At 43.9% G+C, this 18000-nt stretch overlaps 1 protein-coding gene across 8 annotated transcripts; it reads right to left on the reverse strand.

Annotated features, from left to right (window-relative positions):
- Nucleotides 1–400: 400 nt before the first annotated feature.
- On the reverse strand, nucleotides 401–16423 carry exoc1 (exocyst complex component 1). 8 transcript variants are annotated; one of them, XM_048976267.1, is made up of 21 exons: nucleotides 16295–16423; nucleotides 15627–15758; nucleotides 15203–15333; nucleotides 14913–15072; nucleotides 12836–12853; nucleotides 10359–10546; nucleotides 9890–10117; nucleotides 9683–9815; nucleotides 9479–9588; nucleotides 9150–9218; nucleotides 7874–8023; nucleotides 7654–7759; nucleotides 6442–6486; nucleotides 5354–5517; nucleotides 5005–5097; nucleotides 4383–4462; nucleotides 3229–3457; nucleotides 2564–2747; nucleotides 2190–2389; nucleotides 1573–1767; nucleotides 401–1364 (listed from the first exon to the last, which is right to left on the reverse strand). In XM_048976267.1, the coding sequence occupies exons 2-21, from the start codon at nucleotides 15748–15750 to the stop codon at nucleotides 1212–1214; spliced, it is 2760 nt and encodes a 919-aa protein (XP_048832224.1). In that variant the 5' UTR covers nucleotides 15751–15758; nucleotides 16295–16423; the 3' UTR covers nucleotides 401–1211. The 8 variants fall into 8 exon arrangements, with proteins under 8 accessions (XP_048832224.1, XP_048832225.1, XP_048832227.1 ...); XM_048976268.1 differs by lacking the exon at nucleotides 12836–12853; XM_048976270.1 differs by lacking the exon at nucleotides 9150–9218.
- Nucleotides 16424–18000: the final 1577 nt, after the last annotated feature.

Below are 18000 nucleotides of genomic sequence, written 5' to 3' on the forward strand. Positions count from 1 at the left end.
GCTTCTGATGGTAATATAATTTCATACATTCAGAAAGCCACTTCATTCGCTATAGCGCCACTTGTTTATTATCATGGTTTTTCTTATATTGCACCGTCTTCTCTAGTATTGCAATACTGTTTTTCATACGCCCCCCTCTGAATTTAGGCAAAAGAATATACCTGTTTTTGCTAAAACTGTAACTTTTTTCCCGTAAATTCACAGAAGCAGTAAACTCACTATGGTGAGTGGAATTAAATGAAATGAACTTCAATTTGCCCATTTACCCAGTTTTACTAGGTCATCAAGGATATACCAGAAAGCACTTTACCAGAACTATGTACAATCTTTGGTTCACATGATTTTCTTTCCTAAACCTAAGAGTAACTGGCTACTTATTAAAATTATCACAGGAGAAAAATTACAACACTGAAAGCAGAACAGTGCGTTTTATTGAACATTTGGCAATCTGATATCCAAAAGTACTGCGGAAATACAAATGGAAAAATAAAGTAACGATTATATATGACTAATTCAATGCACACGCTTCACACTTTCAATATATCAAAGTAGCATGGGGAGTAGGATCCAGAATAATCCCACTCAAAAAAGCCTAATGCTGTCGCATCGTGAGCTTAATGAACAGAAATTGTGACTGTAGTGATAACTGAAAAATCTTGATAAAGACAGACCCCAATATCCAATTGATACGGGAACCTCTTGGGCTAAGAGCTTTAATAGATTCTTAGTAATATGTAGCATGTATAAACTTCTATCTCTTAGTGAAAAGTTTACATAGTGTCAACCTTGCAAAGTCTCTGAACTTTCTGCCTTTTGCATGTGCAGACAATTTCCCAGTGTTAACATAATCGAGCAGGTTATCTTAGAACTAGGGTTGCCATGTTAGCAAGATACCTCTCAGGTAGCTCCAATGAATATTAAAATCTCCCATGTCAAGTGACGTGAATTAGTGCAAATGAAGATATAATGCAGTGAACAAGCAGGGGCAGAACACACTAAAACCATCTGCAATCCTCCGAAGACTGGAGCACTAGGCCACACAGTACATATTACTATCTTAGTGCTCCAATAAAAATGCTATAATCATTTGTGCAAATACCAGATTTCACGTTTTTCAAATTGCAGAAGGAGCACTTCTGGGACACATTAGTGAACTGGACATGACTTAATGCCTTGAATCTTGTAGGACCATGCAAACAGGAGATGGGTGATCAGTGTGACTGGGCGATGCTGGAGAAGTACTCCAGTATGTCCTGAATGGTGAAATCCATGGTGATTCCAGAGCCTGGGTAGCAGCGATCAATCAGGCCCTGAAAGTGCTTATACTGACAGATGAACTCATCCTGCATGGAGTGCCACACCACCTGGTGGAAGAGAATGGAAATGCAATCTAAACTGAAACCATAAATTTTCACGGCACACTAGGCAATATATGTTGTAGCCATTTATTCAAAAATGGTATTGAGAGAACAGACTGCTACTCAAACACCATTAATATTCATGAAAAAGGTAAGGTCTTGCTTTGCTAGAAGTGACCCCTTAAACTTGTAGATGTGGGCATGAAGCCCTCACCTGTAACAGGTTCTCATCCTCGCACAGATGTTTGTCCACCTTCTTGTACAGGTTGTCCAGGCCCTTCTTCACCTCCTTGCCAGGGTACTCCTTGATGACCTTACGCAGCTCCTGCTTGTTGAAGGCCAGCTGGTAGCCTACTTCCTCCTCACGTACCCCCTGAGCTACTCGAGCTTCCACACCCTCGAAGAAATGCTGAGAACAAACACACACAACCATCAGGGTAAGTGTTGAAATCTGAACCTCCAAGAATAAACAAAAACATATCAGAATCTTTGGGAATGAGTGCCATGTCCTGTCCCACTTATCTATCCCTTTGCCAGACACCTCTCTAACCACCAGCCTCACCCCACCACCACTGAAGACTAGTGATGAACCATTTGCTCTATTTTCTGACCCCACTAGATGGTGCTCTTGGTCTGCTCACCATCTAGTGGTGTAACAAAATACAGCAAATGGTTCATGAAGATTCATCTGGCCATCATTACCAAAGACTGCACAACTGTTAAGCAAGTCCCATCGCTCTATATTGTGGTCCTAATTCTTTAGCATGGTACGACCTTCCCACTTATATCCTGATCCCCCAACCCCCTGATCGCAGACCCTGGCCACCTCACATTGAGTTTCTCTAGCGGCTGTCCCAGGGAGTTGATGACGTAGGCTTGTAGATGCTCCGTATACTTCTGCTTAGCCTCCCTTCTCTCTGCCTCCAGGCAGGAGATCTTTAGTCGGGACAGTGTCGAGAAGATGTGGTGGAAGTTCTCCATCATCACCACATCTCTAGGTGTCTTCTGACTTTCGTTCGCTACCTTCTCCACTGTACAACAAACACAGAGCTCTGTGTGCATGTGCATGGGCATTCCATAACATTTTCAGCTCTGCTGACGGGCACACATACACATACTGCAGTAACAGCTGCAAACACACAGATACACACACTACACTACACTAATCCATGTGCTTCAGGGTAAGGGTCAAATGACAGCTTTACCATTCAAATACACGGCCTTGATGAGCTTCACATAGGCTTTATCCAGGTCCCCACGGCGCTCTGCACTGCGGAAGATCGTCTCAGCCAACTCAGCGAACTCCTCAAACCCTGTGACGAAGGGCAGGATGCCCACCTTGGTCTTCTTGGAGATTTTCACCTCCTCCATCTGCTTTATCTGAGTCGACTAGAAGTCAAAAGAAGGAATTTTATAGATTCACAGAAACCAAACTAGCTTCCGGGCCATATGCTAAACGTTCGAATGTCAAATTCACAATATATTATTACTGGGTATATTATAATCAGCCATGGCATAAGATCCCTGATCTACACCACATTCACACCAAACACCCTAAAAAAAAACTTAAATCACTATTTTTGTAGCCAAACATTTAAGTTTAAGTCATTTTTTTCAAGTTTAGTGACATAACTAATTTTAGTTCACAGCTTAATTATGCAGAAGAACTGTCACAAAGTGAAATATTTACCAAATATGGTACAATGGAAAGACCAGCTAAAAAAGTAAATTCCAATGATTTGGACGTGTGCAAAGTCTTTGAAAAAAACAAAAAAGTAGAAAATCTATATATTTTCTCCTTCTGTAAAATGTCCACTAAAGCATAACTCATCATCTCCCTACTTGTGTGTCTCTACTAGGATTCACTCACAATGCATTTGTCAAAGTTCCTCTTGACGGTAACAAGAACGTTCCCAAGGGTGGTGCTCAGGTAGGATGCGGGGTCCACGTTCTCTGCTGTCCACACGTGATAACTCATCTTCACCAGCATGTAGAGCGAGTGGAAGCTGTCCATCTTGTCTCCAAGAGCAATGAGGTTGTTCAACTCAATCTCTATGCTTTGAAAGATCTTGTTCATCATCTGTCGCACCACTTCCTTACTGGAAAGAAAGGGCAAGTCAACATAATTGTCATTGTGCAAAACTAAACAATGTAGTGGGATTCCCAATTTCAAGCTTCTCACATACAAACAAAGGTATCTATATTTGTGAGGGGATTCATCTCATAACCCTAATCTCGGTGTTATGACAACCTTAACCGCTACCCAGCCCTAACCATAAGTAACCAAACAATACAGGACTTTGGGAATTTGTAGTTTTTTTTATCGCTGTCACAGATTTTTATAAAACCTTATGGGGACAAAAAAAATGTGCTCACACGGTTAAAATATCAGGTTATCATCACACTGTGGGAACATATTATACATGTACATCAGTCAGTCAGTCAGTCAGTGTGAGAGAGAGAGGAGAGAGAGAGAGACAGACAGACAGACACACATACACCAGGAGTTTGGTCTGGTGCAAAGTTTTCATACTGCAGTGTTAATGCTAAAGTGGTTGGGAACACTTTACTTGATGGGGCACAAATACTTAGCAATTACTCAGTTACCACCGAAGTACAGATCATGAACAAATATAGCCAATACTTATGAAAAAAAGATGGGTAATGATTTATTAGTGATGAACGATTCACTTCAAATATTTCACTTGAGCTACTCACGACTTGTTCTTTCGGTAGTTCACCAAGGTTTACAGAACTAAAACATATAGTAACGAATATAATAACTGCTTGAGATTAATTATGAATCGTGATACATGTATTATGAATTAACATGAGATCAGCATGTAACGAAGACTTAGTCTGTGGTTAATACATAAGTAATAGCATAATACTATATCATTTGTGCCCCGTCTAGTGAAGTGTTACTAAATGGTTCATGACTATTTCTGAGTAATGAGAACACTGTTTGGTTTCCTTGGGACGAATGGAGCTTTGATGCATCGCCGAGAGGCTGGAACAGCTTACTCTGAAGACATAGAGTGCCTGTGTTCTCCGGCTGCCACCTGCCGTGAGGGCATGTTTCCATCCACTTCATGGCCTTCACCCTGCCGAATAAACACTATCATGTCGCATGGCAGTGTAATTTGTCCAACTTGCTAAACGCCTGCATGCTCTATCCAGTGCAGACAGACGTGACCCTAGCACTGTGCAGCACTTCTGCTCCTTTCTGATCCTAACCATAAGCTCACAGCCACCCTGCGTAGCATGTTATGAGCATGTTGCTGCAGAGTACTGCGCAGCGTGTTATGAGCATGTTGCAGACTGCTGCGCAGTGTGTTATGAGCATGTTGCAGACTGCTGCGCAGTGTGTTATGAGCATGCTGCAGACTGCAGTGCAGTGTGTGGTCCTACTTCTGCTCATGACTAACCTCTGCAGGGCTGTCCGGAGCAGCTGCCTCTAGACACCCTTATGCCCACCCATGGCCCACTGCCCTTTCTGTTTTCTGTTGTGTGGGTTCCTATTCCTGATTCTTGTCATTTATTCCTCCCCAGATGAAGTTCCTGTTCCTTCCCCCCTGCTGGTTCAGTTGGTTCTGTTGACCATCGCTGGCGTATGGGAAACCTAAAGCACGAATCACACACTCACAGTGGGGACATGCTGTAGTTTGAAGAATTTGCTGATAAAATCCTGCTCTGCCAAACAGAGGGGCTCCAACTCACTGAGGACCTGCTCGAATATCTACAGGAAATGACCAAGTGAGAGACGGGGTTAGCATGTTACCATTAATTAAAGAATTAAAAACAGAGTAGGATTCTCTGGCTCTGTCAACGATGTTCTCAGTCAGTCATTAAAATAAAAATCACAAATCTCTACCAGGCATTACACAAAGGCTTCAGCTGGAGAAACTGCCCTCTCTTTTTGGCCAACCAGAGTGTTGTGTGTCAAGGGCTATCATCATAAAAACAGAGTTACAGTGGGGAACTGGAGGCACTACCTTGTCGAACTTGGTCCTGTCGGCCACGTCCAGGTCCGAGGCCGACATGTTGCCCATGTCCAGTAGCGAGGAAGACTGCGAACGTCGACTGTTTGAGGTCTGCACCGCCAGCTTGTTCAGGCTGGAGGTGGAACCAGTGAGCTTCCCTGAGCTGCCATGGAGGCCTGACGCAGCACAAGGAAAATGATCGCCCTCAGCACACAGTCTCTGGCTGGACCGATCCATTGTGTCTATTCATCAATCACTGGGCCCAGGACCCAAAAAAGCCCAACCGAAACAGTATACAATACTCTCCGAAATGTGTGCTAACCAAGGGCTTGATTCTTTAACTGTATGGTAGCATCACACGTTCTGCAGTACTCTGGGTCACTAGGACTGGAACCTGGTCTTAAGCCTCCATAGATCCTGCTGTTTACACCCCGGTTTGGATGGGAGGGAGCAAAAACATGGACTGTCTGGGGGGGTCCCTGAGGACCGGGTTGGGAAACACTGCTATTATGTGTCCTAGCATTAACCATATTTATTTCTATTCAACTCCTTCACCCTTTATTCCATCACATGCTGCTTCTGACTGTAGGTGGACAGTCTATTGTTAAAAGTATGTACAAAATGATGTGTAAATACTTGTAAACATTCTTGAAATCATGTTGCATATTATGTTATACTGGGGTACACCCACAAATTCCCTATATGTACATACTTGACCAATAAAGATCGGATTTTGATTCAAAGTACTCTGTGACTGACTCTACACTCAACTGGTCGGTTGAAATAAAACCTTGGTCTGGATTCGTATTTTCTGGGCCTGAACTTTCCAGCTCTGTCTGTAATGCTTCTGTGAGTAACTTCCCCAACATTGAGTATATGGAATTTCGAAAGATATCGGAAAAACGTCACAGACTATGAGCCAGACAGGAGGTCAGGCCGACATTATAATATACTACCCGCTAAACAGTCATGAACTTCAAGGCAGGACACAAGCCTAGCAGCTGGAGGCTAACATGTAAGGATGACGGCATCTAAACGTAAAGACAGTGAAATAACACAGCAGCAAGCAGAGAATTCTGGGACAACCGCAGGATACTCACTCTCCGTGTCCTGTTTGAGTGCGCTCTCTTTCCGCGGAAGTGTGGCTGTCAGCCAGTTAGATGGCAGGCATCAGAGACAGAGACACATTAGCCAAACTTTAGCCAAACATTAGCCTGTAGAGTGTTGCTGTCTGCGGCAGGTTAGAAGTTAGTCCGTGAAGTTAAACACTGACATGCGATGTGACTGATAAACGGGGAAGCGCTTCACGGCCATGAAGTGAGCTGCAATGGGCATGATTCTGCAAGACAGACATCACTCTCCTGGTCCCACGTCGATGCACATGAGACAAGTAAGTCAAAAGAGCCGACGGCAAACATGCCAGTGACATGCAAGCACAGACCACAGTGCAAACGAGAGCAAGGACTCAAACACAAGGCAGCTGCAGAGGAAGTGACCCAGTTTCCATTTAAACTGTAAACTCTTACCATATGTCGTCGCTGCCCAAAATATTTAAGTCGATATTATTAAAAATGCAGAACACAAACCCATTCACTAATTGCAGCATTTTTAGGCAACATTACACGAAATTTCATATCATTTATGTGACAAACCTAATCGGCATTGATAACCACCACCACATTCAAAGAAACCAGAAAGTAATAATGCTATACAAAAACGTATATAAATAGTACATATGCACATAAAAAAAAAATCTATACACTTATACACAGAACATATGATTACTTCAGCTTTGAATTTAACACTGCAGTAAATATACACAATAAGATTCCCACATCCCAAAACCTGATCCTGAAAATGGCCACCAGAAATGTTCCCCCAATTAGCAGCTAAAGTACTGACTGGCCACAGCCTTCTGCCATCCATACACCTAATATCACAGACCAGGAAGCCTGGTTAAGGATGCTGAAGATAAGAACATCAGAGATTTACAAACGAGAGGAGGCCATTCGGCCCATCAAGCTCGTATGGGGAGAACTTAACTAACAGCTCAGAGTTAATCAAAATCTTATCTAGCTCTGATTTAAAGGATCCCAGGGTTTTAGCTTGTGCTACACTAGCAGGAAAACTATTCCATACTCCAACCACACGCTGTGTAAAGAAGTGCTTCGTCAGATTCATTTTAAAATGTTCTCTCACTAATTTCTACTTATGGCCACGAGTTCTAGTATTTAAACTAACACGAAATAGGACTTGTGCACAAACGCTGCACTAGTTCAAGACAGACACTTTAATCCAGACTGGTGTCTTACCGAACTTTTTCCCCTCCTTGCTTGTGCCCACCATTTTGAGCTTGGCCACTTCGAAGAAATCTTTAATTTCTCGCTCGTACAGTCGTGCCATGTATTCAACGTAAGTCTGACAAACGGAACAGAAGTGAAAAGGTGATCAGTGTGACTCTCACTGCCATAAGGCTCACACTTCATACAGAGCGTGACTGTGATGCAGGTGTGATGCTCAGGAGACCCTCACCGCCATTAGGCCTTCGTACTTCTCCCACTGGGTGACCTTCAGCCACTCCATGAGCTTGGCGTAGCGCAGCAGGTCTCGGTGCAGGGGGTTGTGTTTGGGGAGCGTGAGCTCGGCCGCGTGCTGGGTGAGGCTTGAGGTCTGGTCATGACCCTTAAAAAAACACACACGGACTCAGGGAGGTTCCACTACTACTAGACTGCTCAACATCACGACCAAGAGATGCTTCTGGTCAGAAGATGAACTGTTTCTTTATACCACTGCACCCCAAAACTGTCTACAAGACTCAGGCTTTTATACGTTTCGATTTCCGTCATTTAGATTGCCGCTGACGAGTCAAGTGTCAAAAGAACATCAATATAAATCTAAAACCCGTTGAAATGTATCTCAACCCAGTCCTTGGGGATCTCCAGACAGTCCGTGGTTTTCTTGCCTCCCGGCTTCCAGCGCCTGTACCGGGTATTCGGCGCTCTTGATTGGCTGGGAGCTGGGAGAGAGTAAAAATGTGGACTGTCTGGAGTCCCTGAGAACTGGGTTGGGAGACACTGCAAATGGTCTATGCCATCAGCTTAGTCAGCCAAAGAGGACCTACTCTTCGAAAGCATAACACTGTGACACAGCGACCCATGCACAATCACACACACAGAGTTTAACCTCTTTTATACGTTCCATCGATTTCCATTATTATCCTCAGAACTGAAGAGGATTTCAGACGCCTGTGTTTTTCGCTCTTTTTCCAACTGACCCACAGTAGCGAAAAGCAAACACAGCAGCTCTCTGCATGAATACGGTCAGTCTGTTCAGCAAAGCAAACTACATTCCGTTCGGTTGCATGAGTTAGGTGGTAGGTTAAAGATCCATCACATAACAACCAAAGCAATAACATTTTTACATTTAACGTATTTAGCATGTTTATCTGAAGTGATGCTCATTTTTTCAGATAGCAGGATCCCAAGACCCTGGAGCAATCGGAGTTAAGGGCCTCGCCCGAGGACCCAGCAGTGACATCACTCTACCAACCCTGGGATTTGAACCGGTGACCTTCCAACCACAGACACAGAGTCCTAACCTACTGAGGCCCCCTCTGGTCAGACACCTTTGTGGAAGGTGAAGGAAAGACAGCGACCAAAAAAAATAAAGCATTTGAAAGAATGCCCACATGGTTAGGATGGATTATGGAAGCATCAGAACACGCACAGAAGCAAAGGTTAGTGTGGTGAGTGACAGGGCAGGCAGGGGGAGGCGGGGGAGGCGGGGGAGGCGGGGGGGGGGTACTCACAGGAAGCGATAAATGGGAGGCCCTATAGAACTGAGGAATTGTCATTCGGAAGTGGCTGAAGTGGTTGAACTGACAGAACACAGCAGCATGGAGAAGCAGTGAAACAGAGAACCGTTATAAGAAACAGTCAAACGCAGCCGTGAGCTTCCTGTAAAAGGAGCAAGAATCGGAGCGGAGGTGTGCCAGAGAGAAGGTGCGTGTGTGCAGGGAACTGGGGTACACAGACAGAAGGCGTGTGTGTAAGAAGTGGAGCTGTACCTGACAGAACACGTGTGTGTGTGCGTGTGTGTGTGCTTGAGAGACAGAGAGAGTGAGAAGCTGAAATGTACCTGATGGACAAACACGTTGTTCAGATGGTTGGTCAGTCTGCGTGCGAAATGGTCTCTTAGCTCCCCAAAGAGCTGGTGCTGCTGTTTCACTGCCATCAGCCTATCATGTCCTGTAAGAGGCCGTATCACAGAACTGTAAACGCATCCACACCCCATCTGGCAGTAGTACCTGTCACGGAGAACGGGGGTCTGCCTGTCACACACCTGGTCTGAGTGCTACGTTCATGCACTGCAGCAGAGCCTCTGAAGCATTGATACAGGCTTCAATCCCCTTGGGTGAAGACAGGTCTCCATCCTGAAGAGCACGGATGTGACCTTTGGACAGGTCCATGTAGTTCTGGGTATGAAGATTCCATGTGAGATATCGTGCAAACATCCACTCTCCTCATCCATCCGCAGGCGACATCTTACCACCAAAAAGTCGATCTCCTCCAGGAGTCGCATGTTGTTGGTGTTGCTCAGCTGAATGAGACGGTTACTCTGGGAGATCTGGTCCATTTGCTCCTTCACGCTCTGCAGCATCTCCTCATAGCTGCTTAGCTTCCCCTCGATGGTGTCCACCTCAGCCAGAGCCTCGTCCAGCAGCTGCATCAAGATGTTTACCTGCTTCTCCGATGCCATGATTGAGTGGATATTAGCCTGTCGGGGGATCCGTGCGAAATCAGAATCAGAGGCGGCGTTAAGCTTCACTTCAGGCTATAGAGGGGATGAAATTTTGACCACGCCGAGATCCCGTCAGCTGTTCCAAGCCAGGTAATAGTTTTTTCAGTTGTGTACGTCTCTAATGAAGGTTCCATCAGAATAGTCTTCACCGTCAATTCCCTTGGGGTTAAGATTAGGGACTGTCTTGCTGTATTGACATAAACGTAGGGTTACTCACCCCATCCAGAACCTGCAGCTCTCTGGCCAGCTTCTCAGCGAAAGCTTCGGCGTTAGAGATGGCATATTCACACACTTCCATCATGCTCTCGATGTCCTGCTCCTCGCGGGCGTTCAGCTCCTGGTAGTCGTCCAGTGAGTCTTCATCTCCTCCCGTTACACTCTGGCTCTCTCCGCTGGGGACAGACTCTGCAAGGGGACACACACACACAAACAAATGCCTAATAACAGACTTTACTGAGAAGACACAATGACACACACGTCCTAAGGGCTCACGCTACAGGGAGGAGGCTAAACACACACACACGCGCACACACACACACACACACACACACACACACCCCGACTGTACAGAACATCTCGCTGCCCCCATGATGGACTCGGATGACAGTCTGCGATGTCGGTGACTTTAAAAGCATGCACTCCTACTGATCGAAAGCATTAATGTGTAATATGATACATGTCAATTCCCGGACACTGACTTCTCACGTTATATTTTCATACAGACACGTCCAATTCTACATGACAGGATCACTAGCACAGTGTACTGGATAAGCGGCGATGGGAAACGAATGGGTGTAAAAGAAGAGTAAGTCGACAAGAGCCGGGAAGTTGTGGTTAACGGCAGCGCAAATACACGATCAGACAAATCAGTCGGACCTGAATCTGCTACGCGTACATACATGAAGAATCGGTGACAGAGACCGGCGCGGAGCAGGCGATGGCTGTGACACTTTGCGACATATTAGGGAAAATATCTGAAAGAAATGATCTACATGTTGATGCCTTTGATCAAGCCACATAGCCGTGCTCCATTTGGGCCGTGCAGGGTACGATCTAAATGTTGAACGTTAATGACATGGCGAACCAATGAGGTTCAAGGCAGACACACGAGTGTTGAAAGAGCTGTGTTGCATGCTGAAAAAGAACCACTAAGCCCTAGTGGACAGCTAAATAAACTGAGGTTTTGTGGAACAGTCTGGAAAGCTGGGTGCTCCCAAGTTCAGAGAGCATAAACATAAGGGGACCGAACTCCCAGGTCATTACTGGGTCACCAAGGCTTGAAAGCCTCAGAAGGCTGGAAACAGTAATATCTTTGTACTGAGTGAACCATGATTTCAAAAAATCCAGATGTTACCTACTAATGGAAATGGGAGGCGCTGAACCTTGCCTACACCACTTGACACATGCAGACGGTGTCTATACTCATTTCATACACATCGAAGGACATATACAGTGGCGGGAAAAAGTATGTAATTCTGTTTCTGCTTAATTTTGACACTCGTTTCGGACCTTCAAACGCACCAAATATAATACAAAAGACACCCTGAGTATAACAGATGATCAATCGATTTGTTGAAGGAAAAAGTTTTACAAAAACGGTACCACCCCCCCCCCCCCCCCCCAAACTGAATATTTGGCAGCAACAACTGCAATCCAACGCTTCTGGTAACGGAAGATCAGTCTTTGGAATTGCTGAAGAAGAATTCAGGACCACTCTACTTTACAGAACTGTTCAGCTGCACTGCACTGCCTATTTAAGGTCCTGCAGTAACAGCTCTGACAGACAGCAGAATTCATGCTTCCATCGATTATAGCACGTTGCCCAGGCCCTAAAGCAGCAAAGCATTCTGACACCATCACACTACCTCCACCATGTGGGACTGTTGGCATGATGTTCTTTGTGAGTAGGCAATCAAAGTGTCTTTTGGCAGATGTTAGAAACACCGTAATGTTCCTGCTGTTCAGCAGTCCTTTTCGCCTTTTAACTGTCCCGTGGATACCTTTTTTGCCCAGTGTCTTGCTAATGGTGGAATCATGAACACTGACATTCACTGACGTGAGGTGAGAAAGGCCTGCAGTTGCTTAAACGTTTGTTTGGGTTCTTCTGTGACTGAGTCTTCTGTGTGCTGTTGCCCAATAATAAAAGGTCTCCATTTTGAAACCTTTCAGCCAGCTTCACAATGCTGGAAAAGTACTATTTAAGTGATGTTTAGATTCATTTTATGGCTGCCAGAAATCAGGCCACAGTAACCCGTTATTTAAATTTGGTTCACTGGTTGATCAAGTAACTAAGGGGGCAATTATTATTTCAAATGTGTGAAATGAGCATTCAAAAACCTTTTTCCTTCCATGAATCACATGATCATTTGAGAATAGTGCATTGTGTTTACTCAGGTTGTTTTTTTTTGCATCATACAAAGTTTGTCTGGGGGTCAGAAACAATTAAGTGAAACGAATAAGCAGAAATAGAAGAAATCCAGACGGGCACAACTTTTTCACGGCACTGTGTAAACTGCACATCTGCCACTGAACTCGGGACAGAGTCGCTACACAAACACGACAAACAAAAGGAGACAGATTAAGAGCAAAGAATGGGAGGAATAAGCAGTTTAATGAGATGACAGGAATAAGGTAACGCTAAGGCACCAAACACTGGGCAACAGGCAAGGAAGAAAACAGGGAAACATTACCAACCTTCCGCTTTAGGAAGTTCTGGCAGGTGAGTTTAAAGGGAAGAAGAGTAAAGAACAGACTTATTACACCTAGTGGCAGTCATAGCATACCCTCAAACCAGAGATCCGTTATGCCTAGAGGCAGTCAGAGCACATCCTCGGTAAATCAGAGACCAGTTACACCTAGAGGCAATTAGAGCACATCCTCAGGAAACCAGAGACCTGTTATACCTAGAGGCAGCGAGAGTGCATCCTCAGTAAACTAGAAACCCATTACACCTAGAGGCAATCAGAGCACATCCTCAGTAAATCAGAGACCAGTTACACCTAGAGGCAGTCAGAGCACATCCTCAGTAAATCAGAGACCAGCTGTACTTAGAGGCAGTCAGAGCACATCCTCAGTAAATCAGAGACCAGTTACACCTAGAGGCAGTCAGAGCGCATCCTCAGTAAATCAGAGACCAGCTGTACTTAGAGGCAGTCAGAGCACATCCTCAGTAAATCAGAGACCAGCTGTACTTAGAGGCAGTCAGAGCACATCCTCAGTAAATCAGAGACCAGTTACACTTAAGAGGCACATCTTCAGTACCAAATTACAATAAATAAGACAGAATCATACTGGTGCAACAGGTTCAGATGACCTACAAGCTCAATCTGCAGTCAGTCCCACCTCAATGACCTGATTCTGTGGTCAGCCTGTGGTGGTGGCAAAGCTTGGTAAAGATTATCTCACCAGTTAAGCCTAAGATTTCAACATCTCAGAAGGGAAGCACAGCAAAGTTTTTCATTTTTAAACAGATGTCTGCAGCCTCATTTATCAAAGTCGCATATGCACAGACTGACACCTGTGATACTACATTTTGCACAAATCTGGAAAAGGAGACACCCACTGTACAACAGGAAATTGCAGATAAACCAGCAAAATGACTGCTGGCAAGCCAACACTGCATACCAGGAATTGACACCTTCCCATGAAAAACATGGGAACTGTAATCTACAGATTTTCCATTTATTTGTATACGCCAAAGACTGTGCATTAGCCTTAGATAAATAGTTTGCTATTTCACGCTATTTTCCTCACCTATTTCCATGAACTGAAATATTTGTAATTGTCACTGCAGCAGCACTCAATGTGAATACCTGACATTCGCATGCAAGGATTCACGCGTAAAACAGCCTGCAGTCACGAGAATGTGATACGGCATAATTACGCTCTTGCCAGTGATTACACAACTATGCCCTATGGAAAGGCCACTTCATTTAATAATGTGCAAATCATCTGTGATGCTAAAAAAAAGTAGCACGATAATCTGGGCCAGCTTATGATCTGTCCATTTTGAGTTTCACACAGCACATCAGTATCTCCCAGCTGCTGTTACAACACTGTGTAACAGAGCATGGCCTAGTACAGATCCCACATGCATGTCAAAGATTGAGGGCGAAGATGTGGTTTTGGCCCCAATAGCGGCAGTCACCCTGTCCCAGCATGCTGCAAGTCTTTTCTTTCACTCTATCTTCTGATCTGACCTCTTTGTTAAGGGCGTTTTGCAGAGCTGACTACATTTATTGCGGCAGCAATGTGTTACCAGTCAACACACTTTTTAAGATTCAACTTTCAGTATCACTGCACAACATAATGCAAATACTCTGACAAGGAAATGCAGTCTGGGATCTATTCTTAAACTGCAAAATAGTGCAAAAGTACTAGAAACATTTTGTCATGCCTCTACCTCACTTCTGCTTAGTTTGTAATTTACAGTTGCAGCTGGGCTGATTTCAGCCTTGCGCGCTCACACACGCATTTACAAGATAGCCCTAAATAAGCAGACGCCAGGTTTGAGAAATCCAAATTTTTGTGCGTATATGCATATTTTTTGTTTTCATGCATTCACCTTTTTACATAATGAAATGTATGCATAATTTGATAAATGAGGCGCTTTGTTTACTGGTTAAAAAAAAATGCTGCTCTGCAAAGCCTGAAAAAGGCAATCATCATGAAGGCTGGACCAAGGAACATGTTAGCCAGGATAGAGGATTAGACAGAGAGGCAGAGGATACAGGACTACATACAAGAAAATGGGAAATAAACAACAACCTACCTTCCAGTAACTGAGAGCTGACGTTCACAAACTCCACCTTTTTTCTCAGGTACCTTTGATTGAGTTTCCATATGCAAGAAATGAATGAGTTCTTCTCGGCCGTGCTGCTGGCCACCCATTTGTAGACCTTCTCAAAATGAAGGTCAAACTCTGGATTTTCCTGGGAGAGGAAATAGGAAAGAAGCAAGTTAAGGGTAGGTGTGGATCTCTACTGTCTGAGGATGACGTGTGTATTATAGATTAATGGGGCAGGCTGCTGTTTCACAAGATCTGAGACCCCCTTTCCTCACCTTGTTAGCATCTTTGGCATCCACCATCGTCAGGTCCCTCAGTTCCCATGCCACCTGACGTTTGTAGAAGTCCCCTTTATCAGACTTCTTCACTTTCACCACCTTCACCTGTACTGGTCGCTCTGTGGTCACTGAATTGAAGAAAAAAAAACCTTTCAAACTATAACAAGTCAAACATCACAGGCCAGTTTAATCTGGGTCCTTTTGACTTACATAAAATTCCTGGGACCAGCTTACTCCAGAATCAATGTGGTAATTGCGACAGTCGAAATAAACTAAAGAAAGACACAAACCCGATGTGCCAGCGTCATTACAGCCATCTGTTCAGTACTCTTTAACAGCAGGTTTCCCTGTGTTCATAATGCAAAGAATCATGTCCATATATACAACACGCCCCCCCCATGGCGATGTCTGACATGGCCACCTGTTGCACACAGGAAGCAGTTCTTCTTCTTCTTCCCTGCTTTGCAGACGTTCACAATCCCCAACAATCGTTCATCATTCGGAGTGAAGATGTCCCTCTGCAGTGCATGCTTGATGGCGGTCATGCTGCTCACTGCCAAACAGAGATTATTCAGATGGTCACGGACTCCACTGGCATGCAAAACAGTATTATACTGTGCTACATATTTACTTCAATTTTACCATTAAATTTGATCTACGATCGGTTTGATTTGGCAGTATTGCCAATTTATTCAAGACCCTGATCTGGATAAGGCCTTGGAAGACAGATGATGAATGTTTGAATGGATGGACGGACGGACGGACCACTGCAAATTTTTTTGCTGGGTTTTGATTACACAGCTTTAGCTCCTGTTCTTTTGGATCCATAGTTTCAGAGCTGGTTAAAATCAAAGACGCGCATCGACCTGCTGTTAAACAGTAGAAAATGGAAATGATGGTGAATTTAAATATAATATGTGTGTATATGTATTGTAAAAATCATGTATAAATCATGGGCATGTCCCAAATAGAAATACGCCCATGTTATATCGGTTGCAGCTAAACAGAGAAACAAAAACATACTAATGACGGACAAGCGTGTCTACCTATAGCTAATCATCACATTTTACTGGATCGCGGAGGACCCACCGTTAAGACACACCGCAAGGCGTCCAAAACAGATTTACTCTTGGTCGATTTTCAGCTTCTTGTAAACAAAACGATCTTCTTGGTTTACTGAAAGGTCCCCGGCTGATTCCCGTTTCCGGGATCCGCAAGCGGAAGTCACGCGCATTATTATGACGTCACGTTACAGGCTACTGAATTATATTATTTAAGCTGAAGCTTTTAACTTACTTCTGACGACGACTGAGTCCCGTAAATGAATGATTATCCATATTTATTTTTTACCGGATGTCACAGCAGGACTACTGCCCTTGATTAATGAATTAAATGCTTTTTATTAAAGTTACATTTTAGGGTGACCGTACGTCCTCTTTTGTGACCTAAAATGCCTGTAATGTCGGGGTTTTCGTTTTGTTTTTTGTTGACATTTGTTTCTGCGGTCAGAATACTTTCTGTGTGCATATTTGCGTTATTTTGACGCTTCTCCGGTGTGCAGACCTACTACTAACCAAAAAGTGCATTTGTATAACAAAAAGGACAATACCATTTAATAAGTATTAAAAACAAATATAAACGTTTGTAAAGTGGTACCCAGTCGGAAAAAAGAACGCAGGATTGCCAACTTTAGTCAACTGGCTGGCATGATTTTAAATTCGAGACAAGTCTTCATACACATTTACATGAGAGTTTTAGCACCTTGTAAATAGTTTGTAGGATTTGATGAATAAACAAACAATACTTTAGTGCCAGTTATAAATACTTTCAGATGTCAGGTTTTATGGCTCACAATTTTTCTGCATTTGTAATCTTCGTCCTTCTCCCACCAGAAGATGCTCAGCTGGACGAATCCATCCCTAAAGGGGCATTTAGTCTTCTGAGGAAGAGATTGGCTTTGTTACCTGTGGTGTTTTTTGGGAAGCACCTGCTGATCGAGCAGAAATCACCAAAGTACAGGCCGTGCCTTCAGCTGCGTCCCACCACGTATATATTTGTGCCGATATTAGAATAAAGTTCAGTTTGTGTATAAATTTTATAATGCAAAATTAAACACATCTGCTGACATTGCATGATAACATGAAACACACCGGTGATATTACATTATACATTAAGTAATGTCCGTTTTTTTTACCCATAGATACTGATATTTGTGCCCATAATTCTTACACCATGTGCACCATCGTGGGCTGTCATGCATCTGGCGTGACACTCATGGTTTTTGACTCTCCCTCCCACGCAAGAAATCTTATCAGCTACATCAGAAGTGTTGGGGCAGTTTGCAAACCCTACAGATTATTTACAAGATAATAAAACTGTTACATACATGTACATGTGTGCACAGACTTGTCTCAAATTGAAAATCTCACACCAGCCAGCTGACCAAAGTTGGCAAACTTGCATGTGGTTACATGCCTGTTGTTTTTGTAGATTTTTGTGCTAGCAGGCAGAGTTGGTCACATGATGGCAGTATGCAGCTATTTCCTGGCCGTTTCCTCTGTTTTCAGTCAAGTGCAGGCTGTCATACACATTACTTCGGCTTCTTTATTTTTGCTTGCGTGGGCTTTTTCAGAACATCTATGTCATTATTTGATCACCGCTTCCTGTGTGCCAGATGTGCTCTGGATTACTGATGGACTCGCTTGAAACAAAAAGGACATCTCTTTCACAGCGCAATTTGCAGGAAAACCAGTGGTTATGTGACAATTATGTTTTGTTGTCAGTTTTTCACTTGC

The sequence above is a fragment of the Brienomyrus brachyistius genome, chromosome 15, assembly GCF_023856365.1.
Source record: "Brienomyrus brachyistius isolate T26 chromosome 15, BBRACH_0.4, whole genome shotgun sequence".
NCBI lineage: Eukaryota > Metazoa > Chordata > Actinopteri > Osteoglossiformes > Mormyridae > Brienomyrus > Brienomyrus brachyistius.

Bases quoted from the DNA above. Each gene is read 5' to 3' on its own strand.
- exoc1 (XM_048976267.1), bottom strand. From the start codon at position 15,750: ATGACCGCCATCAAGCATGCACTGCAGAGGGACATCTTCACTCCGAAT. The intron at 3,458-4,382 runs GTAAGCTGTTCC...CTTTCTTTCCAG, and splicing joins AGGCACTCTATGTCTTCAGA to TAAGGAAGTGGTGCGACAGA. The intron at 2,748-3,228 runs GTGAGTGAATCC...TTTGACTTCTAG, and splicing joins GGAACTTTGACAAATGCATT to TCGACTCAGATAAAGCAGAT.